At 43.0% G+C, this 24974-nt stretch overlaps 1 protein-coding gene and 1 non-coding gene across 6 annotated transcripts in view; one reads left to right on the top strand and one right to left on the bottom strand.

The window, feature by feature from the left end:
* The window catches only part of EEF2K (eukaryotic elongation factor 2 kinase), a 28719-nt gene extending 8045 nt beyond the window's left edge, over positions 1–20674 (bottom strand). Inside the window, exons 1-15 of one of the 5 annotated variants that reach the window (XM_065031073.1) lie at positions 20482–20674; positions 19379–19505; positions 15082–15406; positions 13239–13289; positions 12011–12111; positions 10391–10451; positions 9478–9515; positions 6607–6778; positions 5792–5941; positions 4220–4352; positions 3414–3541; positions 2619–2820; positions 2282–2349; positions 1475–1552; positions 603–665 (exon numbers count right to left, since the gene is read on the bottom strand). In XM_065031073.1, coding sequence (XP_064887145.1) covers positions 603–665; positions 1475–1552; positions 2282–2349; positions 2619–2820; positions 3414–3541; positions 4220–4352; positions 5792–5941; positions 6607–6778; positions 9478–9515; positions 10391–10451; positions 12011–12111; positions 13239–13289; positions 15082–15327 — 1491 coding nt within the window. In that variant the 5' untranslated portion in view covers positions 15328–15406; positions 19379–19505; positions 20482–20674. The remainder of the gene's footprint in view (positions 1–602; positions 666–1474; positions 1553–2281; positions 2350–2618; positions 2821–3413; positions 3542–4219; positions 4353–5791; positions 5942–6606; positions 6779–9477; positions 9516–10390; positions 10452–12010; positions 12112–13238; positions 13290–15081; positions 15407–19378; positions 19506–20481) is intronic. The other 4 variants (XM_065031074.1, XM_065031072.1, XM_065031076.1 and 1 more) reach the window with 4 other exon arrangements.
* Positions 20675–24474: 3800 nt separating this feature from the next.
* TRNAL-UAG (transfer RNA leucine (anticodon UAG)) lies at positions 24475–24556 on the top strand. Its single transcript has one exon. It is a non-coding gene; the product is annotated as a tRNA-Leu (tRNA).
* Positions 24557–24974: the final 418 nt, after the last annotated feature.

The following is a 24974-nucleotide window of genomic DNA, read 5'->3' as shown; positions in this document are numbered from 1 at the left end:
CTAATTAAAGTATTCATTGTTGTCAAATCTCTGTTGTTTCCTCACTTGCAGAATAGAGCTATTTGTTTAAGTTTATAGCCACAGAAACTAATTATCACAGAAGCTATATTTTCTAAAAGAAAAAAAAAAAATGCAAGAAGGTCTGGTCTTCCCTAGCTCAGAGATACACAGTGGAGAGAGCTACTGTCACATACTTCAAACACTTCACATTTAAAAAAAAATAATAATCCAACCATGTATGGACACAATTCTAAAAATAAAGTGCAGAAAGGGAATACAATCTAGTTAGGCAGGAAAAAAATCCACAGAATTATAATTTCTTTTAAGTGAGAAACCCACGCACAATCACTAATTTATGTCAGGGAGCGGTTACAGAGGTGACAATTTGTTCATAACTGTACTTCTTTAATTGGAAAATAAAGACAGAAATAAAAGGAAACAACACAGAGTGGTAAGTTAGTATTAATAAACACATTCTGTAGCTGGAAAGGAAGGAAAACTGACATCAGATTTAGTGATGTGAACTCAAATGGTAGATGAGTGGAACAAAGGACAAGCAGAGTGGCAAACTCATAGTCCATGAACATTTCTGCTTTATTTACCCTTGCACAGCTTCCCAAACTGTCTTCATCAGATTCATGTCTTCGGTTGTTGTTTGAATGGGCCTACGTTAATGTAAAGATTTACATCATTTAATCTGCAGCAACTGATGTGTGCAAGTTATCCCTCTAGACTATTCCGATCCAGCAAAATTAATAGTGACAATGACCAAAAGAGTTTCCATGGGATTCTTTTCTCTCAGTGGCATCACAACATAAAAAGAGACATACTGAATGGTAAAGAATATGACACACCCAGGCTTTAATCCTGTAAACTGGATAATCCCATGACAAACACCTCACTGCTTCAAAGGTGACAAAAGGAGTGCAATCTTTGGAAGCAGTATTCTCTTTCCTATGTTCTAATTAAATATCTAGTTAAGATCTTCAGGTAAAAAAGCATTTATTTAAAAATCTGTATTTTAAAGGAGTAACAAACTAACCTACAGGAATCCTAAAGTTGGATATTATTAGCTGATAACAACATTAAGTTTGGTGAGCTCTCAAGCCATAAAAAGTCATAGAGAGTCGAGAGGGTAAAGGAGTCTGGAAGTATCATATCATATTGATGGATTCCATATAACAAGAAGCTGGCTACATTTCTCAAATGCAATACAGTATACTTAAAAAATCCACAGCAATATGCAATCACATGTGGTGTTTGAAATTAAGCTCCTCATTACAAATAGTTTTTTTTTCCTGTAGAAGTGTCATTAATGTTCTCAAGACTAATAAGTAATTTTGCAACATGTGGGAATTTATTTCCTCTTTTTACGAAGTCTAGATCAAGACGGGTAAAAAAATAAGATTCTTTTATGGAAGCATTTCAAGTATGAACAGATCCAATTCTGTTAAAGCCAGAGTCAGGTTCTTACCCTCTCTCTGTGATCCAGATCTTCTAGCTCACTTCTCTTTTCACTGGGATATCCGCTGTCTCCGCCATTTTCAAAATCCTACAGAAGGTAAGAACAAAACATCACAGCATTAGCCCCATCCTTTGTACGGATCTCAGACTGGCATTTCCCACAGAGAAAACCTTCTGCTGCTTCTATGAGACATGTTGGATGGATATGCTGGATGAAAATGATTGTACGTTGTGCTGCTTCTGACAGACAGAACAGGACTTAATGACCCAGGAGGTACTGCCCAAGCTTGTGTCCTCTCTTAGATACATTAAAAAAAAATCAACGACTCACATACTTTATCAAATCAGGAATCCACTTAATATATTTTTCAGTCTTTAGCCAGTCAAAAGATAAAACAGTAACTGACAGTCCCTGGTACTAAGGTCCTCATTATTGCAGGCGAGGTTCTCTAACATCCCACAGCACCAGTATTTGCAGAGACTTCATCAATGGGGATTCTGTTTAGCTTTCATACCACAGCAGTTGGCATTAGTGCCAAAGACATAACATGCAGGCAGGGGAACAGACACACACTTTATCTGTTAAAATACAACAGATTAAAATCAATTTCTAGAGGGGGAAAAAAAATAAATACTATTTTAAAATAAAATGTTCTTCCTTTACTAGAAACAGCAAATGCATGCAGGTAGTGTGACCTGCAGCAATGAAAGCAGGCAGAGCATCTTTATGTGCTTTTACTGAACACAGCCTTCAGCCAGTCCTTTAAAGACACATTGAGGAATTACGATCTTATTTTCTGTTGGAAAAAACACTCACCCTTTGGTTATCAAGCTGATCATAGTCTCTGTGAACCAGGTTATCTACTTCATTGAAAACAGGCCAATCTAGGAAGAAGAATATTTGTAAGGATAACGTGCTTGAGAAGAAAGCTCTAGATACCATCATTTTACCACAGTTTTTCCACAGAAACATATGTGCATTAATTATCTGCATAGAAGTACTTTTAGTTTCATTTCTTCTCAAAGAGGAATGCTAGAGACAAGTATTCTGGACTAAACACAACATGCTTTTGTGTTTAAAACCAACAAAATGAAACAAGTTGCTGCCAAATGTTCATAAATCCCCAGGGAAGTTATGTATGGGGCTCACTCACTAAGCATGTCCATCTTTTGGCTGTGAGGGGTTGCTGAGGAAGGAGAGCAGGGTAGAGAGTCAAACGCTACATCGCTCATGCTTTCATCGCCAGAGTTTTCAGACAGGCGGAACAGCAGAGGAGGTCGACTACCAGAGACTGTTCTCACCCGGCTGCTGCCACATTTTTCCTCTGTGCCACGGAGAATTGTTTGAGCAGATTCCTTGACAAATTAACAACAAAGTCTCATGAGTAATGCTTCTCTGTATGCTAAGCACGCTACCTAAGCCAACACGAGTGTTTATGAGGAGTCCTCTACAAAAGGGGGAGTATAAATATGCACACATATACATAACAATTTGCTTTGAAAAGTTCTACATCCTAACAGAATACCAAGTCCTGCCATTGTTACAGTCAGAGTTCTGTTTAGGACTGAATTTCATTCAAGGTGTTTCATCAAGTTCCATTCCCACTAATATCAGTTGAAACCAAGATCAGTTAAAGACAAGCAGATCTATTCTTTTTTTCTCCACAAATTAGGTTTGTGAGATACTAAACTAATTAATGATTTTACCCTTCAAAGATATACTTGGCCCTAACTATACAAGGATCCCTATTAATTAAAGCTACAGCATTAATTCAGAGACAAGTATATGTAAATCAGCTTTAAACTTCTGTATTTTAAACTGCAACACTAGTGACTAAGGTGTTTTTATTTGCCATGTAAATAGCATATTTCGGTTTTATTTACAGGTCTTTTAAAGTTAGAATAAACCAGCTATACTGCTTAGTTACACTTTTTAATCAAGCACTTACAAGCAACTTTCTATTACAATCCAAGGCATCTTTCTCTTTGGGTGAAAGATCAAATGGTTCAAGCCCCATGCTTTTGCAAATCTTGTTGCAGAAATGTGAATGAAAGAACAAGGCCATACCTCGAACACCTATGGCATTAAAAAAAAAAAGGTGAAGAAAGGGTTTACTCAAAGTTTATATGATAGTTTGCTTACTAAAAGCTAAAGTCCCGAAGCCTTTTCTAAAAAGTCAAAGGAGAAAGAAAGAGAGAAAATGCTTTGTAGCACACACAGCTCAAACCCGCTTCCATTTTATTTTGACACCTGTAAGGGCTTTTCACTCTCTCTCCAAAATCTTCAAGAGCTATGTATACACAGGATATACTAATAAATAAATTGAGCTGCATCACTGAGAAATATGCCTAAATTTAATCCTGCTTACAAAATGTGCTGTGCCCTATGAACAACTTCATGGATAGACACCTGGAGTTTTAAAAAGATGCAAGGCCACATTCAACTGTATCCACTTCTGCAATGTTGCAAGGAAATTCAAGAACACAATTGTTGCTTTCACATCACAGGAAACTACTAGTTTCATGACTTTAAGAGTAGGCCAGGAGACATGCGCTGAGATTAGCTCTCATTTTAGATCTGCCCTTGTGTGGCAGCTGCCATGTTCAGGGACTCCTTACAATAGAACTTCCCCAGCTGTTTGCAAGACCCTCAGAAATGTGCCAGCTCACTCAGCCACATAGCAACTACCCAGCAGGCAGCTGGGAAGAGAAAACAAGCATCCATTTGTATGTGAAACAGGATCATTGTTTTTACCTAGGTTGCCATCTCCAAAATCTGTACCGTTCTCTGTATGGATCTGAGGGTCCGTGTAAAGATCTCCAACTCCCTGGATATCAACAATAATCAGCTGGTGTCCTGAGCGCTCAAACGTAAAGTGACTAAAGGCCTGGGAAGAACCATAGAAGACATCTGAGAGAATTCACCCTTCATCTACTGAAAATAACACATATTCATCTCTTATAAATGGACAAAGAAGTCTGATAACCATATTGGTGAAATATGACTGGTATAAACACCACGATGAAAGGAATGCGAGACTAAAAGGAGGTAGTGGATTGCTTCTCCAACCTGTCCCCGCTCAGAAACAAGCTAAAAGAGGTATGGTGAAAAGCAGCAGTGAGAACGTGCAGGGGAAAGGAGATTGCTTTATTCCTCCTTTCTGTACTGGAGATTCTGTTTTCCACTACAGCCTTCACCTCAGGAAGCAGAGAGCTGCCTGGCAGAGGGAACAACTGTGGCACTGTGAGCTCTGCAGCCCTTGGACACTATTTCCTTCTGCTAACAGGCAAAGCTGTGCCATATTTTGAAAAGAAAAAAAAAAGTGAGTATCCCCACAAATTCTCCTTCCCCTACTACACCCTCTGCGAGGTTCCCCTGAATGGCTGATCTGGCTCTATATTGTGTATCAGATAATGAAATGCACATTGGAACTCTTTAAATGCAGCATTTCAAGAATCAGGTATAAAAAGCTCTTCCCTTTGGCATAAAGCTGAGACATTAGGAATCTTCTGGGAAGGCCTCCAAAAAACCACTGCCAGGCCTGGGGGAGGTGACTGGTGGTAACAGACAAACATTTTAACTTTAGAAAATCTCATAGAACATTTTGTTCCCAATCTGTGAAAGCATAGCACTGATTCAGCATATGAAAGACAGCCCAGAACATAAACCCTCTACTTACATTAAAGCATCATGACAAATAACTAAAGAAGTGAAAAAACCAAAACCCTCAAGCCCCAGTAAAACACTCCTTTGCTACGCTGACCTGTTTGCATTTTTCACCAGTATTTTAAAGTTCTTTTATGAGATCCAAGAATCACTTGAAATCTGTACTTGTATTTCTACACATAATCTCAGATTCAGCTGTTCAGAGGTTGTAGCTGAAAAAACCAGATTCTTATATGCAAATGGACTAGATGTTTAGTTACATGAGTTGGGTGTCTGTGACCTCCTTTTGTACATTATGTGAGGCACCAGAAGACTATTTAGTTCATAGTACAGAGGTCTCCCTCCTTGCTTTAATTTGAAGAGAGTTTGAAATATATCAATGCCTGCAACTATAATTAGTCAAAGGGCTTAAGGTTTCCAAAATGTAATAGCCATGTTCAACTCAACTAATATCAGACACTGAAATGCAATAAAGAAGTACTCAGCGCTTGAAAGAGTAGCCCCCAAATAAGGGGCAGACATACCGCAAAAAGAGAAATTAATTTGGCATTGTACTGGAAAGCCTGCAGTTTCCTTTCTTGGCAGTAATGCAAGACCTCTGGATAGAGCCAAAAAATTCCCTGCAGCAGACTCTATGGAAAGCATTAAACAAAGCCCTACTTGCGGAGTAAGACGAATGTTGTCGTCTCGCACAAATCCAGAATTTGAGTTGTATTTGATGTATTTGCCCTCAATGTAATGTTCCAGATGAAAAAGAGGCTTTCCAGGTCTGTTCTTCATTTCAATAATACAGGTCTGCACTATATCCACCTGGGGAGGGAAAGATAAACAATGACTAACAGAATACCATCTTCAGATCAAAGTGTGTGTGCATCCGCCAGCTGCGAAAACTTTGTCAATGAAAGAAGCTGAACAACTGCAAAGATTTGTCTGTTTAACAAGGGAGTTGGGGAAGAGTCACATGCTTGTTAGGTTATTGGAGATATTCCATAAATTAAAAGCAGTCACTTCAGCTCACTTCTGCAACAAATCCCTCTGAAAAATTCTTAGTAAGTGTTGGCTTCCTATTTTATTTTTGTGTGTACCTTAAGAGTACTGGAGCGCTAACAGTTAAGTATTTGCTCAGACTGCTGCTGGCAACAAATTCTGTGACATCTCTGGTTATCTCAAAAGCAGCTGGGCAAATATCAAAAAAGAGCAATACAAACACTCTTTTATTTCGGTCTTCAGTCAACAGCTGAGAACACTCAGATATTCACAAACACATAGTCCCTAATTATGGAAATATAGAGCAATTTCTGCATTTACTTCATTAAAAATCAACTGCCATTTAATTGAAAATACAGTAGGACAGAAGAATCTAAGTAATTAAATTTAATTGAATGTGAACAAGTAATTCTCTCTAAATTAATTTGAAAACTAATCTAATAGGAGAGCAAGACCACATTTTTGCTTAGCAAGATCTTTGAATGTACCTGTTTTGGTGGCTTGTGCCGGTTGTACTCTTCTCCCCAGAGTTTTGCTTCCATCTGAAGTCGGACATCCTCAAAATACACATCCCTGCCCACACTGTCTATGTATTGCTTGGCAACATAGTTATAGGCACCTTTCCAGTTCTGTGTGTGTAAGAAGTTGGACAGCTTTTTCCTGAAAGACAAATTGATCACTGGTGAATCCAAAACCAGGAACTTTACTTCAATCTTCCCTATTTCTTTGCCTGCACAGACAGAGCCAGGCCCTGAGATCAGCGTTAACCTCAGTTATTTACCAGGCATTCTAGCTGAAAAGTGAAACACAGGTAGGGGGCAAGGGAAAAAGCGACATTCCATATGAATGGCTGGGACATGCCAAAGTGCCTGTTTGATTTGACTGCAGTTAGTTCTACCCGGAACTTCCTCACTTACTAATTTTTTTTCCCTCCCCACTTCCTTCAAACCCAGAGTACAAAGGGCTGGTGCCACCTCAACACCGTGTCCTAATGTCAACAATTATTTTCTGCAGAAATTAACAGGTAGCGGCCTTTCAAACATGATCTGAGAGGAGAAAGTCCTCTGCTATGATGAGAGCAAACTGCTGCCTTCTCAATACACAGGGGTGACTACTTAGTATCCCCCATGACATCAGAAGGAACACTGCTTGTGACAGTTTTTATGATGTGGCTTTTAACTTTTTTTATGTGCAAATCTTGAATCCACAGATTTCTAAAGAGCAGGAGGCAAAAAAAAAAAAAAAGGACTTTACGACTTTAACAACAGAGAATCTGCTGGCTGCCAACAAATGGATTAAGCAGTTACCCGGTGGTTGCAGAAGATGCCAACATTCATGTCAAATGGGGAAAAGCTCTCATTGTTATCAAGAATTTCAACCCAGACAGTCTTCTTTCCTAGAGCAACCTCATCCATTTATATGGGACTCAAGGGAAAAAGCACTCATCCTCCCTTCAGCTCTCCCAAGAACTTATTTCAAAAAAGAAGATGGCAAAAAGGTATAAAACATCTCTACTGTGGAGACCCCAGCAATGCCAAGCCAGTCTGAAGGAGGAAGAGGAGTATCTAGATGAAGGCACAGCCAGCTGCCGAGCAGTTCTCACATTCTGTTCAGTAACAAACAACGGTTTTCTGAGCCTTTCTTTGTGACATGGCAAATTGTACATTTTGAGAAACAAGTAGCAGCACTCAGCCTCAGCCGTCCCTCTCCTTCCTTTCCTCTTTCCCTCCCAAGACCTTGGTGCAGAGGTAGAAGTACAGGGATGCTCTAAAGGCAAAGCAACTCCCAACTGTCTGTCCTCCTGCTGGGGCAGGCAGACAGTTGCTATAACATAGGCCTTGGAAAGAAGGAACAATCAAGTGAGATAAGAATTTTGGCCAGGATTTGAGACCTTTCCAGTTCTCTGAAGAAACAGATTTCTCTCCATAAAACAAGGCAACTCATGTGCTCTTCCAAAGCAAACACTCTCTAAAGTTTGTTGAGCCTAGTGCAGCTAATGCTGTCAATGTAATGACTAAAGACTTGCAGAGTTTCAAAAACCCACAAGAGAGAGCTCCAGATGGGAAATATCAGTGCATCACCAAGAGTTATGGAAAATCCAGGAGCAGGATCCCAACTTTTTTTTTCTCTTGTACAAGAGGTTAAGGCAAAGCTGCAAATACATATTTCTGTTTATGACACTACTCATGATATTTTGTAAAGGGGAATTTGGTCATTCAGAAACAAGAGCTAAAAGCAATGCAAGCAGCAATGTCAGCAGGCTGAGATTTGTTACTTTATAGGCTTTGTTCACTGCTGTCTCTACCTGACTTCCTAAGATCAGAGCCATAAGCATGAACTGATACTGAAACAATGCCAAACTGGAGGACTAAGGGGTTATTTTTTCCCCATTTTCCTCAAGTTCGAAACATCATGTTTTGTTATCCAGAAGTTTCTCAATTTCCAGAAGTGAAACCAGACACAAAATGCAGTTTCTCTGGATTCTGTAGTTGAAAAGACAGAGGAGCAGCCTTAAACACACACATGCACGTTTTCCAGGAAACATTCATTTCCAGAGCCCGAGGAGGGTGGGGTACTCTTCTAGTATGAACTATCTATAGTTGGATGCTGATGCCTGCAACTGTATTTGCTAACACTCTCTGCGGAAAGAGAAGTTCCTCCTCTATCTGCCCCCAAATTTTACCCTTTTTGAAAGAGTAACTGTTAATATTCAAGCTCTGCCTTACTAAGGACAGGATTATTCTAGTACATGTGATTCAAACTAAACTCTGGGTGGAAAACCTACTCTATCAAGGAAGGCTTTTGAGTTGAGATTGCACCATACAATTATTCTTTCCCCTTTTCTCTGCCTAATTATGGGCCTTAAGCTGGCCTTCAAATTGCACATACCTATGGCCTCACATCAAAGATATTTTAGAACACTAGGGATGCAGGAATAAAGTAGTTGCTTCTGTACTTTTATGAGTATCTTGCCTCCAAGAGATGGTGGAAATAGCATAAATCTATGAATTGCTGATTGATAGGCTGATCATACTTGCTGGAAGTGGACACGACTGCAATTTATCCATCCCATTGCAGTTCCAGTACAGGCAGTAGCTTGACTTTCAAAGCCAGGCATGATGCTTGCTCGTGCTTCCCTTAAGATAATGCTGTGCTTTCTGAACCCCACCCACTGTGCTGTGGCTGAAGTCACACAAACAGGAATAAATCCCTCAGGTATGTCTTTTAGAGAGGCACTGCAGGGAGCTAATGGGTAGCCCCACTTTACACAATTTCCACCACACCTAAGTGAAATTTGAGTCACCACAGAAGAAAATACTGCATGGAGGCCAAAAAAGATAAAGCCAGCAGATACTTACGTTCTGAAGCACTCTCGCATTGCTCCACGGCCAAAAGGCTAGAGAAAAAGAAAAAACAAAAACCCAGCATTGACATTTCCACAAGATTATCTTCTAACCAGTAGGAGACAAAACTATGTCTTCCCCCTTTATATCCCACAGAAGCAGTTCTCAAACAGGCTCTATACAGTATCTGTCTCATCAAAGAAAAGTGAAAACCCACTGGCAGTATATGTAACAATCTGAGGAAGAGACATTAGGAATAAGCTCCCCCCTCAGTATCCCACGGTGCAGATATCACACATCTTTCTAAAGAAGCTATTTAAATTCTCTCTCCAGTTTGGAAACAGCTCAGCTGTCACTGCCTAGAGAAGCCAGCTTCACAGACCTCATGCTCTCTGCCTTGACGCTTCTGTGCAGGATGTGCCCAACAAAGCATCACCTCCCCAGATGCCAGATGCTATGTCAGTAGCACACAGCAAGGTGACTCCAACACATCACCAACCCCATGATTTGACTGGGAAGCAGGAGTAGCTTCTACTCACACATACAGAAAATTCTGTCTGTTTTCATCCTAAGTGCAGAAATCATTTGGAAGCATGCAAAACAGTAGGACTATTGCCAGGCAGGGAGATGAGGCCAGCAGGAAATGGGAGGTCTGAAATGGGAGGGAGATTATTGGGAAAGGAACAAATGCCTCATGTTGTCAATGGAAAAGGGCTGACTCTGTATTCTGCTCTACTCTGGGGAGAAAAGGCTGTTGAGACACCAAAACATAATGGATGTGCCAAGGAAAAAGAGAGGCAGGAGAAAAGAATAACACTGAGACTTCAAAACTTCTATGTGAGGAAAACATCTTGCTGCCACCGTTTAGTAACAGGAAGGAAATTACAAATTTGGCTGCTAATAAACATGAAGGATGGTGTGATCTTACTTGTGAAGCCATCTTGATGAGGACTTCATCTTCAACCCAGTCCCCAGTAACTGCATTGTACCTGCAAAATCAGACATGCCTCTTATAAAAATGCAGAGGGAACCCAAATCCTCCCATCTCCAGCACCTATCCTTCCTTATCTGTAGCTGACTGCTAAAAAGTGCTGCTGCCACTCCAACACAAAAACTTCTAGTCTTCCCATCACATTCCTGTCCTCCTTACTTCAGGTGGGAAAGAAGAAAAATGTATACCTCTTTGAAATGACATTGAATTGTATTGACAATGAACAGGTTCCGCTACCCAAGCTAAACTTTTGCAACAGTACAAATTAGGCTTTACCTGCTTTGGCTTTACATCTCCTCTGTGACACACAGGCAGTACTTCAGGGCAGAAAGAATATTACCAAGTCCTACACACTGGACAGGTTGTCCCCTCCAAACCTGAGCTTGCATAAACCTGGTTCTGGCTGGGAATCTGCAGCAGGGTTGTGGAGGACGTGAGCAGAACGCAGCACCAGGTGTGGCTGTGAAAAGCAGTGGGGCCAAGAACTGCCCAACACTGCACCACACAAGGAGCAAGTCTCTGCACAACCCTATGATAACACAAAGAGTACGACTGTGGTTTCTCCCCACCCGCTTAACTCCCAACACAGTAAAAGCCAAACTGAGAACCACGCTGGCTGAGTCACCAACACATGATTGTTTCCAGCTCAGTTCCCCCAACCTGCACTGAGTACTTCACACACCCAGATATCCCTTTATATATTCTGTATCACCACAGTTTGCAGCAGACAAAACAGGAGGAAAGAGGAACACCAAAACCCATCTCCTTTTAACAGGGTATTCGGGTAGCCCTAAACCGATATTATCACTTATTTGTATTTTAAAATATGCAAACTATTTCAGGACTGCGTGGTTGACCAGGGACAGATGCACTCTACGGTGAAGAAGTGCACTGCAGTGTCATGTGATCAGGAGGCCTCCCCAAACACTGATGCTAAGTGGTAATTAACTGGCCTCTAACTCCTACCCCTTCCACCCAGAAACCTGTGTCAGTAGGGTAAATGTCTTGGCAAAGCCTGTACTAAACCATAGAGAAAAAATTAAGGGCCAAACTGAGTTTCAGCACGTACACCATACTGAGCTATTCTGGGCTTTATAGGGATTTAAATTCCAGCCACATGCAACAATACTGCATGGACAGGCAACAGTGAAACTGCTATTTTGGGAAAGGCACAGAGTGTTATGTTGCTTTTTTTTCTAAACTATTTAAATTAAGTATGCTGCCTCTTTATTGGGATTCATTTCCTTATTAGATTAAGTTTACAGCATTAATAAATCAAATAGAAAATACTTTTCAGCTGCGCTTCCTGTCTGTATGGTGAAACTCACAGATACTACTTAGGTGAGAGAAAGAATGGGACACTGGTTTGCTGAAAGGTTTCTTTTCTGAGATGTGCGATATTTACGTATTCCTGGGAGATCCAGTTGAGACACAGGGCATTATAGAAAGTTCTTCAGCCATGTAAATACACATGTTCTCCACTACACAAGCACAGCCCTTGCATAAACAAGCACATTTTGATTAGCATCAGCAATAAAAGCAGAAAGACCCACAGACCTGTAACGAGTGGCTTGTTCCGTCTCAATGTCCTCAAGATGAAATTCTGCCCATGGATCAGGCATGTGCTTAGCTTTCTGAATTGCATGTTTCCAGGTTTCCTGAAGAAATTACAAACCAGCAGGTAATTCATAGTCAGCTACAGCTCACAACAACAGAAAAATGCTACAAAAATGGGCAAATTCCCAAGACCCCAAAGAACCCACCCTTCAGAGCAGGGACCAAGTGGTACAGAGGACCACTCTGATATTTTATAGCTTCAAGTACAATGAAACACAGTTCAGAAATAAAAAGCAACAGGTTTCAGTTCAATTTGCAACACCATAAAGCTACTGAGAACAGAATCTGGTTTAGTGTATATCAAATATTTCCAAAACCTGCTGTAATTTGCAAATATCTCTAACACGTGCTGCAAACAGTAACAAGTCACACCTAGACTATATTCATTCACTTTTCTGTTTTCAATTTTTAATGTTTTGTAACTAATGGGATATGCTGCCAGCATAAGCATAAAAAAGACCATACAATAAATAAATACAATAAATAAAACAAGTTTAAAAGACATGCTGAGAAATATTTCCTGCGTGTTTCATATCAAAATGAAGCTGCCTCAGATCACGTGATGATACGCCTTTCATAGGGAACTGGGAACTTCCATACTTGAATATATGAGAAAGAAATAGGGAGATAAAAACAAGTAGTATTGCTTGGTGAGTTATCTATGTCAAATCATTTGTGAGTAGGGTCTCTCTCCAAAAGATCATCTGTGTCCATGCTAGATAACGTTTTAAACAAATTAATTACTTGTGCTTAATCTTGTGAGGTGCTTTGTACAAAAACTGTATTCTAATCCTCAAGCAAACAGAAGTTGGACTTCATGGAAATGGTGCAAACAGTGCAATTTTTCTCCTGCTGCAGGCACACGGCTGCCATACACACTAAGTAGATGGCCTGCATCCATTCTGTTATTGTCCACAGTAGGAAATACTGTGAAGAAACAACTACAGATATGCACTCTAGGAGAAGGAATATTTCAGGGTAGAGAACAAAAGATACGTATTATTTCATTTAAGAGATAGTTTTTTTAGCTTTGACTTAGTGATTTCTATGGGCTGAGACAAGCAGTCCTCCGAGACAATAAAATAATGAATAAAAAAAGGCCATAAAGGGGGAAAATAATCTTAATGCATATATTAGATATGGCGTTCACATTTTCTTTTTAACCTACCCGACTATGGTCAACCACAGAGCCGTGCTTAGAACGATGCTGTGTGTCATTCTAAAGGACGCATGAGAGACATAAAAGTAGGAAAAAAACGTGATAAGACAAACAATTGACAAGGAGTCTCTGTTCTCTTTGTTAATTAAAAAAATCCACTTAAAAGCCACTCCTCAATTTATATTCATAATTTAAGTTAATTCTTAGAATGTGAACAAACCAATTGGCAATTTTTGTTATCGGAAAATGTGTTAAAAGGGTCTTGCCTATTAACTAGTTAATTAAACATTGCTGAGTCCTGTTTGAACAGGGATAATTAATAGTAATTCTTCTATCTCTGCACTGCATTACCAATGGGCCACACTGCAATCAGCTTTGGGGTCCGTGAGGTAGACTCGGATCAGTCAAGGCCATGGTGGTTTAAGACGTTACCAGTCCTGGCTGCCCAATTCACTCTGTGTCACAAGTCACCATTCCTGCAACTTAAGCAGCAGATGGAGACTTGCTTGCTCCACATCTCAAGCTAACATATTTTATCTGTGATAGGAGCTAAAATGCCAAACAAGGCATTGTGAAGCCCAAAGCACAGGCATGTATATTCTGCAGAAGCAACATGATAGCTTAGGAAAGGGGAAATAATCGCAACTTCTTAAATCCCTACCAGTTTTATCTCAGGCCACATGACTCAGAACTCACACTGTAAACCCAGAAGCAAGTGTTTAATATGTGCTAAAATGTACAAATGAAAACTAAGTTCCCTATCAGGTCTTAACTTGCTTATTAATAGCATATATACCATCTGTCCCCTTATCTATACTAAACTTTTACTGTTCACCTTCCTTAGGAATATGTACCTTGTAATGTTTCTGTTAACTAGCCTTGGTAAAAATCTTACAGCAGACAAGACAGTTTCACTTTTAACATGTTGTTTAATATGTTACCTGACTGAAATAAAACACCTGGTGTCCCTCCAGAAATAAAGCATGTATTAGGCATGACCAAGATTTAGAGTATCTACTAAATAAATATCTTAATATTTATCACAATAAATGTGTTAATAAAACACATTAAATCCTAGTCTAGATAAAATGTAAGAGACACGCCAGTTTACCACAAATGGTGCACACTTGGAATATCTAATCTAAAGAGCAAGTGTCACTTGTGTTCTTGAAGCAACAAGGCCTGTGGGTTTGTCTCCATTGCCTGGCCTGATCTGTGCAACGGTGAAACAGGACACACTGCCAAGGAAGCATCAACTATGGCCCCTTTAACCTCTCTGTGATGCTGTGACTGCTGTTCATTTCAAAAAGGTCAGATACTGCTCAAGTACACCAGCAGGAATTACTGCCAGTGTGACACTTCATGTCCAAGCACAAGAATCAATATGTTAAAAGCTCCCTAAGAAGGAACGATAATCTGAAAACCTATCATTAAAATTTTATCATTTGCTATTTTATTTGTCCAAATAAAAATAATATGGATTGTTAACTCTGCTTGGCAAATCCATAATAAAATATCTTCTGCCAGGCCCCAATTTAGCTTACAATAAGTATCACCTTTTAAATCTCCTGATCAGTGTATTGCTTTTTTAATGGTTTGATCACAATGGCAGTGAATTGTTTGCCTGGAATCTGCTGCTTGTAGATGAAGACCTCCCACTGAACTGAAAGGGACAGTATGCAGTTCAACGGCAGTGTTGGACTATTGGCTTAATAGGAAACTGCAGGTCTGGAAAAACAGGTGTATTGTTTTTATTGAAAAATGTTAGTTACAAGAGATGAAGCAGTTAGAGAATCTCTCATGCCAACTAAGTAAAACCAAAACCTTAGTGAAGGCTGGAGCCAATACTTACCTTAAAGCTAAACGAGTTTCTAGGAGAAGAGCTTGAACCATACTGTTCAGTTTTTGCTAAGGTGCTATAATAATTGCCATCTTTTATACTGGCAGACTTGTTAGAAACAGGATCATCAGTTATCGGACAGATAAAATAATTGTCTTCATCATCACTATCAGCATCAAGGTAATTTCCAGAGTTAGCTGTAGTCAATCTAGCATTATCAATTCCTTCCATACGAAAAATAAGGTCCTCGTCTGCCATGTTTGCGGGAGGCCAGTTTAACTCCTGCAATTATTAGAACAGCCACTATTCCAGTGCACATGCAAATGGAGGGAAGAAGCTGGATGGGAGAGAAAAAAAAAAGGCTTTTTATTAAAAGAACAAATTATGCATGAAACAGATGTCAGTACACCTGACAGAAAAAAAATCATTTGCATATGGCTCTACAAAAATGATCCCTGAGTACCTACAGGTGGTTCTGAACACCTCGGTGCTAGATCTGCATTTCCAGAAGGCATTCAGTTTTCACACTGCTCCAAGACTGAGAAAATAAAATAATCACGTATAGCATAATACTATAAAATCTGAGGGACTGCAAACACCACCTGCTGCCTATGGCTGACATTTGTTAATGTTCCTATCTTCTCCTCTGAATGTTTTTATTCTTCCTTATCTGAAAGGTTGAGTTTCACAACACTGATCTTAGAAACTCTACCTGAAACACCACAGTCACATTTTCAGTTTTTTTCAGGACAAGTCTCAAGGTTTCACATTAAAAAAATTGCCAAAGGAGCTAGAGAGTACTACTGGACACCACAGAAAATTGTCCTACTACTGCTGAGACTTACTTTGGCTTTTAGTTCACATAGAGCCAACAGTTCACAGTGCAAAGCATGCTGCTGCAAGTGCAAAGCATATTACCCAGGCTACCCAGGGTGGCCTCAGAAGCTCAAAGTACAAAAGAGGCCAAAAAAGGAGGCCTGCCATTCCACTGCTGCTGCCCAAGTGTGCTCACTAGCAGACTACAGAGACAAGAGGAGGTACGTGTAAGGGCTACCTCAACCCTTCTGTAAAATACACTCTGTGAAGGGATTTCACTTTGGATCAATCTTGTGTGATCTAAACTATCCTCTTCCAACTCCAAAGACAGCAGATATGGCAGTCTGCTCAGCAGCATCAAATCTCTGAGCTGTGTTCACTTTAAGCATAGAGCAAAATGAAAATATATTCTCCCTTATTAATAGTTCTTTTCCAAAGATGTTAGAATGCTTGATTTTTTCACTGGTTATTTCAAGCTTTTAGTTGCCTCCTGGATCCTAAGAGAACAGAATAGGTAGGGTTTGGCTCCTCCTGGGTCCTAGTTCCAAAGTAAACTAAGCAAATGGAAAGTGAAAGCAACAGTGTGAGGCAGTATTAAAATCTGATCAATTATTTCTAAGCCCAGAAGGTAAACATTTCCCTAAGGCATTCTGACACATTAAAGAATGTTAGAGTAAACGATACAGGGACTTCCATATGTGTATCAAAACTGCAGCTCTGCAAAGTATCCTATCTTACCATAGCTTTTCCAAATCAGTGACACCAGTTTGAGTGAGGCATAACACAGACCCAGCACAGCCCAACTGCTGCAACAGTCGTGTTATAAAAAAAGATAGGTGAATCATGGAAGTATTTTTCCCGAAGCTTAGGTTCTAGCCTTGGAGATTTTACAACAGGAATGTGCCCAGCAGCCTCCACCCAAGCAACAGTTTGTGATGATTCAGCAGAACTCAAACAGAAATAAACTCCTACAGACCCAAGCTACAAAAGCCAAGTATTGTGTCTTTCACATGCTAGCAGCCACACAGATGCAAACAGTTTCCATTCTGCTACATTTCACTGTCCAGAGCCACTGGCAGCAGGACACCACCCCTGACTTCTCAGAGAGTAGAGTTTGCCAGTCTCCAGACCAACAGTGTCTCCCCTTTCCAACCCAAAACACAGATTCGGCAAGGAGGCCTCTGAAACACAACGGGACAGGTGGCCACAACACCCTTGGAGTACAGTAGCATTGCACCTTCTGCGCAAGGACTCATTTTAGTCCACCACCTATGACTTATGATGCCAAGCAGAAGACAGCTGGTCTGGTCTCAGGGAGTAGATGTCACCAGTGGCTGTGCTATGTTCCCCAGTTAAGCTGTTGCTGGCTGAGCTGTGGGAACACGTTAGTTACTGCCTTTCTGACAGAGGTAGCACTCCCACAGCTCAGCTAGCAACACAGGTAACACCAGAACCCCACCTGCCATCAAGCAGCATCAGCTACAGTAAACCACTGCTGAAGGAGGTTGGAGCCAACTCATCTAACTGTGCACTGAAGCAGCTTTGGAGCATCCATGTTCTGCTCTTCTAGCAAAGACTATGTGAGAGCTGTCATTTCTTGGAAGAGGCAGTTGTGCATAACTGGAAGGGGGAGGTATCCTCAGTTGCCACTACCATTTTACAGCGATCGTCTTACTAGAGTCTGACAAGTATTTGAGAATGTTAACCTCTAGTGCTCATCAGCACACACTGATAGCAGATGTAAAATGATGCTTCAACTAAAGGACTAACTCCAGGACATCCTGTAGCATTCATTACCCACAACTGCTGTCCTGTGCCCATTTCTACTACTGCAGTCAAATACACATCAGCAGATCCGTCAGGTTTGAGATGGTCTGAGAAGCAGCAGCAACAGGAATGCACGTTTATGCAGTGATGATGGCAAATATTCACAATTTCTGTGACTTGCTGTGTAAATGGAACATCATAACATAAATCAGTTTGTATTTAAAGCTAATGGTGTTTATAAAATTCTTGTCAGTTTTTCTTGGAACCATACTTCTTGTATTGACTTGTGGTGTTTACTTTGGAAGTGTATTTACTAAAAACCATCATAATATAACATGGTCTTTAAAACAGAACTCAATAACCAAACTTTAAACTCCACAAACACATTTTTAAACCTTCACAGTTTATTTGACCAAAAGCCCTACAAAAAAGCCTGAGCTTCATCCCAAGGCTTATACTCTGTGCTTTTGCATCATGGCATAAAGCCACACTATCTACGAACCCCTGCTTCTAATACTTCTACATTTTCATCATTTAGTCTTTAATATCCATTACAGAAGCTTCCCTAGAGCTAAGCAGTAAAGAGCATCAGACTGCACAGAACCCAGCCTACAAGCCTGCGTTATCACACACAACCTGTAATTTAAACTGCTCACTCCAATCTACTTTGAAAATTTATTCCTTTTTTAATCAACCTTGTCATTCAAAATTAACATAATCTAAAATACAATCACTTATTAAATCTGCTCAAGACTCTTTTTTGTGAGGGGCTTTTCAAATGCCTGTCGAAGCATTTTTCTTTCTCTTGCTTTTATATCCAAGAGCCACACCACCAGGAGCGGAAGCTGAGTTGCAAGGACAATCAATCCACTGTGTTGCCAAGCACTGTGCATGTGCAAACACAGATAAACAGAAGGGAAAATTCACATCACATTGCTGGCAGAACATGACTTGTTTCTTGTAGGGTGTCTGTTGTTACAGAACACTCCTGTTTTGCCAGGACTCTTAAGCAAGACCCCACAGCTGCCTCAGCATTGAAACCTGCCTTCATTCATCCCAAAGAGCTGAGTGACAGGAAGGCTCTACTCTAGGCAGCAAAGGAAGAACAAATGGAGCATCTCCAGCTACTTCTTAGTGGCTGTTCCAGCTCAGACACAGCCCTCTGCACCACTTCAGCATAGGACACGGGAACAGGAACTGCCCTATAACAGAGGAAGTCCAACCTTCTCTTGTAGAGAGGCGTTAAAGCAAGAGTAACCCCCCCTCTCCCTGGTATAATACTATATCCCTTTTGGTTAAATGCCACATCAACTAAAGCCATCTAGCACGATACCTGTAACAGTAACAAGCAGACTTTTCTTTTACAAGAAAAATCACTTGTTTCTGATTAACCCTCTTTCAAAACACGGATCTGAAATTCAACCTAAGCAATGAAACAGGCTGTGCACCTTACAATGTAATGTTATCATCTTTATGAACTACAGACACAAAGGTACATAACATAGCCCAGAACAATCTCACTGCTATGTTAACATTCTGCAGCACCTCACAGAACTGCAGTGCTTTCCAAACACCCAACCGAGCTTGTGAACCAAACATCTACTCTCATCTGCACCACGCACTGGCAAGAAAACAGGTTTAGTGAGTCAAGGCAACAGCTCTGATAACAAATACGATTAAAAAAAAAACAAACAAACAACTAAAAATATTGCAGCTCGTTGGCTACCTTTGACAAACCTGGTCCTACCAAGTACAGATCTTCTAATGAGAAGCCTTTACTTCAGGTCACTTCCAGCAGTTCACTACCGCAAACACCATGGCACAAATCGCATCCAGTTAGTCTGCAAGTACAGCTGAGACAGATAACACATTGCATTGCATTAGCCAGAGAGTGTTAGAGAGCAACGATGCAAAATTCATGAAGCGAATGAGAGAGTTCGCCTGCGCCAGCTCAGAGTACGAAACATTTGAGACTCAAAACCCTGTGCAAAGTAACACGCTGCAGCTTCAAACACGCAAAAGGCATTTCGAATTGCAAGCAGGACAGCACAGGAACGACCCTTCTCAGTCAAGTCCACCCTTCTGCCAAACACACAAATACTACATCAGCAGTAGCCAAAACATGAGGCTATAAAAGGCCAGAAAAGGAACTTCCAAGATAACTTCAGAATGTCCTTCCATTGCCATTAATAGCTCCGTTATTTCAACAGGCTTTAAATATACTGAACGATTAACTATCACTGACTTTTTGTAAGCATTTGCTCAGTACTCCATGTTGTTAATCAACCCATGCTTTGTGCAAATTGAGGCATTTGAAAAGCTATCCAAACACGAGCAGTCCCCCTGCCCCACCGGCTGCCCGTGTGCCCGGCCGGCTGACCCGGCTGCCCCTCCCGCCCGCGCTGCAGGGCCGGGCGGCTCCCGGCTCCCCACAGCACCGCTCCCGGCTCCCCACAGCACCGCTCCCGGCTCCCCACAGCACCGCTCCCGGGCCGTTGCACGCTGAGAAACGGGATTTTGGGACTTTTAAACTGGGCGTGCCCGAAATAAATTGCAGTCCTGAAAACATATATGGATGAAACTATTATCTTCAGGCGTAAGTGCAGGAGCGTTGCCCAATACAAAAATATCAGGTTATTTTTAGGTCCCAGCAGAAGCCCGCGGCTTGGCCGCCGGCCTTTTAGAAATTCCAACCACCAAGGTCTCCACATTTTCTGTCACTAAAAAAGCCCATTCCGCACGTCACCCCGCGAGCAGCCTGGCCACAGCTTTCGGGAGCCCGACTCCCACCCCCGCCGGTGTCAACCCCCGCACAGCGAAGGCACCTACCGAGTTAGCGCAGCCCAGACGCGTCGCCCCGGCCGGTGCAGCCAGTCCTCGGTGCAGCCAGTCCCCGGTGCAGCCCGACCCCGCTGCCGCCACCCGGGCCAGAGCAGGCGGGCGCGCAGCCGCCCTGCTGAGGGGAGGCGCGCGGCGGGGCCGCCCATCACCTCCGCGCTACCGCCGCGCGCCGCCCTCACCCCTTCCCGCCTACCGCGCGCGCGGGCGGCGCCTCGCGCTCCCCTCAGAGTCTGCGCGGACGCCCCACGACAGCGGGGTGGGCACTCCTGCCAGACACGTTATTCCTGTGAGGAAAACGTTGAAAATTAGAGGAGACACCCCTCCCCCCCTTCCAGATGAGGTGTTAGAGATGAGGGAATCCCGGGCGAAAGGGAGCAGAAGGGATAGCAGCTGTGCTGGAATCCTGCATGAAGCCAGGTCTTCTGAGCGCTGCTCACAGGACAGGCATCCAAGTTTAATTTCTGCTTCCTTAAGGTTTGGAGCCAGGAGGTGGTTGTCCCGGGACAGATGCTGCACTCCACAGCAGCCCCCCAAGGGCCCCAGCCCTGGGGGAAGGCAGGGAGCAGACAAAGACAATGACAATAACCGTGGGACCTGTGGGGGCTCCATGCACTTCAGGCTGGCCTTTTCAGCTAAATTGAAGTGCACAGCGCTCTATTTCACCATAAGAAATGGCAGAAATGTGCACCAGATTTGAAGTTTCAAAGGCTTCAGATTTCTGCAAATCACCCATATTTGCTTTCTTCCTAAAGCATGGGCTTTCTGGGTTGAAAACGTCGATGTTTAAGTTTTTCCTCAAGCTAGAATTTGTGGAAAATTTAAACACATCTCCTTATCCTTACATGGCAATTAAGTGGGTTCTGGCTTAATTTTTTTACTTGGCAGCCTGCAAAGAATCTGCCCCTTTTACTGTCATTGAATCTTGTATTCATGTAAATAACCCTCATTAGTGCTTCTTACTGTAAGTAAAGGTTACAAAACCAAGATGCAAGATGTCAGTATGTCCTTTGTGACAGACAGACAGACAGACAGTCTCTTGTGGCATCACAGACAGAAGGATGCACAATCCTCACTCTCTCCAAACAGGGAGTGACTGCAGAGAAACACTGCTGCAGGACTAGCACTGAGATAATCTTCAGGAGGAAGATTACTAATATTTAATTAAAAACCCATGGAACAGATGCTCTGACTCTCTGCCAGGAACACCAGTGTTACTTACATAAATTAAACTGTAACTTTATTCTGGGGAGGGGAGGGAGCAGCACATGCCTGCAGGAACGCTGCCTGCAAATTTGAGGGTACCTGTAATTTTGGCAGCAATTTCCAGCACTATGCTGAGGGTGCAGCTCTTGTTTGAGAATGTAAAACAGAGACTTGACGGAGCCCCCATTTAATGCTGCTTCCTACAGGCAGGCTTCTAGGTAGCCTCAAATTCCTGCAGTTTAAGCTCAAATTAAACACATTTACAATGTTTGTGGATTGCGCAGAAAACCTCTGAGGTCCTATTAATCTCCCAGCTGCAAATCACTGGCATAAACGTTAATAAGTGTTGAAAACTGAGTGCTTTTGCCCCATTAGCACCAGAATGTGTGTCTCCCCATTTCCCATTCCGTGGGTGGCCCAGCTGAGCACCCTGGGGAGAGCAGCACCTGGCAGGGCTGCCAGGGATGCCTCTGGGAAGAAGACAGACTCGTCAAATTAATCCTGAAGGCCTGGTGGAAGCCAGGTGTCTGGTTCCCAATGCATGAACACGTGCTGATAAAGGTTAATAAAACCTCCATCTGCTATCGTAGGCTACTAGATAACGGTGGAATGCTATTACCAGTGTGATTCATGAGCACGCTGCACGAGTCACAAGAGTAACTGGCTTTAAACTCATGCAAATACACAGCATAGTTTTGGACTAAAAGGGATGCAGTGGCACACAGCAGTACTGTGCTGTATATTCTGATGGAGCACCTTCTGCTATGTTAGGAACGTAGTTAGGTCACACCATCTCAAGGTACACATTTCTCATCCTTTTAAATAAGCCAGCTCTGGTACCCTGATGCAAGGATGTTCTTATTTTCAGGTTTAAGTGTGGGGTTTCTCTTCTCTGCAACATTTTCTTAAAAGAACAATCAGTGATGATAAAAAAGGGTTTAATAAAATACTAAAGATAAAATACTGAAGATAAAACACTAAAATGCTAAATAAATTAGATATTAGGCCAGACATGCTGCATCTTCTAGTTTTACTTTTCTATTGAGATGTTACCTATTACATCCTTAACACTTAAGGTGTTTGATTCACATTTATATTTTGTTTGAAAATATTAAAAATTACATTTAAAATTACAACCTAGGAAATTGGTGACCTGCAAGTCTAGTACGTTACTCTTTCATTTAGTATGCTCAGCAATGCATATATATTTTTCAAGAGTACTGAAGCTTGTGAAGTTTCAGTATGCTCGTGTTAAATGAGGGTCTTTAGAAATTGCTGTTCTAGGGAACTGTAGTTTTTGAAAGGAAAAAGGAAAGCATACCCCAGATGACACTTTTACACCAATTTTGATTTGCATTCATTTGAAAATCAAGGTGAAAGATTGCCTTTTAAGTAAATTAATTCTCTCGACAATTTGTGCCTACATACTCCTATGACAGTCCCTTCTTAGAAGGTAAATCCAGTTGGTCATAAAGCTCATTTCAGCTATACTATAGGTGCATATACTATACATGCACAGAACTTCATGGAGAACCAGTGCATGTCTTCTTATAGGAAGGGACGAAGGGTAGACATAATTTCTCTGTATTGTTTTAATTACACAGCATTTAGTCTTGGTTTTAACTCTGTCTACAAAGTAATTTTACAAATTCTTCCTGCAGGTCTCCCAGGGTAAGAGAATTTGTCATTCTACTCACCAGTGACAGCTTGAATCTGATTGCCAACCCCAAGCTCCCACATTGAGATGGGGAAGAAAAGCATGTGCTTACACCATGCCAGAGCTCAGCAGCAGCAGGTGAGTGAGTATGTGGCAGGACCATGAGCTGTGCATGGGCAGCTCTGGCCACCAGCTGCACTTTGTACCAGCCTCCACAGCTCCATGTCGAGCAGCACAGAGATAAAGGCAGCCAGGGGTCTCTGATTTCAGGTGGGAACAGTTCAGCTGCAGGTACACTGAGACGCCAAACCAGCAGCTGGCAGGGAAGGTCACCAGCCCCACAGCACGCTGGCAGCTCTGGGTGGGCAACAGTCCCTGCACTGTGGTGGGCCTGGGGGCGGCTCTCTCCTGAGCGAAGCTGGGGCAGAAGGCGGTGGGTCGAGCTTCTGGGGCAGGGGGCGGGCCGGCTCCTCTGCCTGGCAGGGAGGTGTGTGCAGAGCTGCTCTTGCGGCTGCAAAGGCACCGGTGAAGGGCGGCCCTCGGCCCTACACGGACAACCCCGGGGTGGTGGATCCGTGCGGGTGGGTAAAGACTTCCTGAAGACCGGCTGGCGCTCCACTGCTGCTGTGGGGCACAGCCCCCAGGCACCGCTTTGCTGCGATGCCGGCCCGCGCCTGCAGGGGTAGGAGGGTCCAAGGCCCGGGGCTGGATGGGCCCCGGAGGAGGGAAACCAGGCCGCGCGTCGGGCTCCCCAGGCGCCGGCCGCGGGTCAGGGGTCAGCGCGCGCGGCGCCCAGGCCACGTGTGCAGCCGGCGCCGGGCGCGCAGCAGTGGCGCCACCTGCCGGGCGCGCAACGCCCGTCCCGGCCGCGGGGAGGACGTGGGACCCGGGGCGGGGGACGGGCCCCGGCAGCGCCCCCGGTAGCCCCGGCCGTGGAGCCATCGGCCGGAGAACCTGTGCCCGCTGCAGTAGTTGCGTTTCCCGGGGAAGGCGGGCGCCGACCGGCCGCGCTGGGGGCTTGTGGTAGCGCAGACACAGGTGGGCAATGTGTAGAGGTGGGTGGGGAGAGCGGTGGCACCGCCCCCTTGAAAGAGGCCTGGCGGGCGGCTGAATATCCAGACGGTAGCGTGGCCGAGTGGTCTAAGGCGCTGGATTTAGGCTCCAGTCATTTCGATGGCGTGGGTTCGAATCCCACCGCTGCCAAGTTGTTTTGTCCCTCCCGCGCCGGCGGATCATTTTCTCCGCCCGAACTGTGAGCCCGCAGGGACGGCCCGGACACAAGGCAGCTCCCACGGGCCGGGCACGGCGCCCCGCGGCCGCTCGGGGTGGGCGGGTGTTGGGCGTTGCCAGTCACGTTTGTTGAAATGGGATTGTAGAAAATAGCGGCACGCACTAAGGAAAATGGCTTCTCCTCTCTGTGTCTTTTGTCTTAAAAAATTAAATCAGAAATAGTCATTTCAGCAGTTCTGCCTTCTCGTGCTGTGTTCGACTTACTCCAAGTTCAACCCACAGTCACTGTACCTTGCCTTTGCTGCCCTCCCTGAGGCGAGATCTGGGTGCTCTCAGCTTCTCTAGATTTCTCAAATCCACCTGTGATTGTTCCCTGTCCGCTACCCAACCC

This window comes from Columba livia, chromosome 15 (genome assembly GCF_036013475.1).
Source record: "Columba livia isolate bColLiv1 breed racing homer chromosome 15, bColLiv1.pat.W.v2, whole genome shotgun sequence".
In the NCBI taxonomy this organism is placed as follows: Eukaryota; Metazoa; Chordata; class Aves; order Columbiformes; family Columbidae; genus Columba; species Columba livia.
Note: the sequence above shows the minus strand (reverse complement) of the source record. Positions and strands in the feature narration are given on the sequence as shown.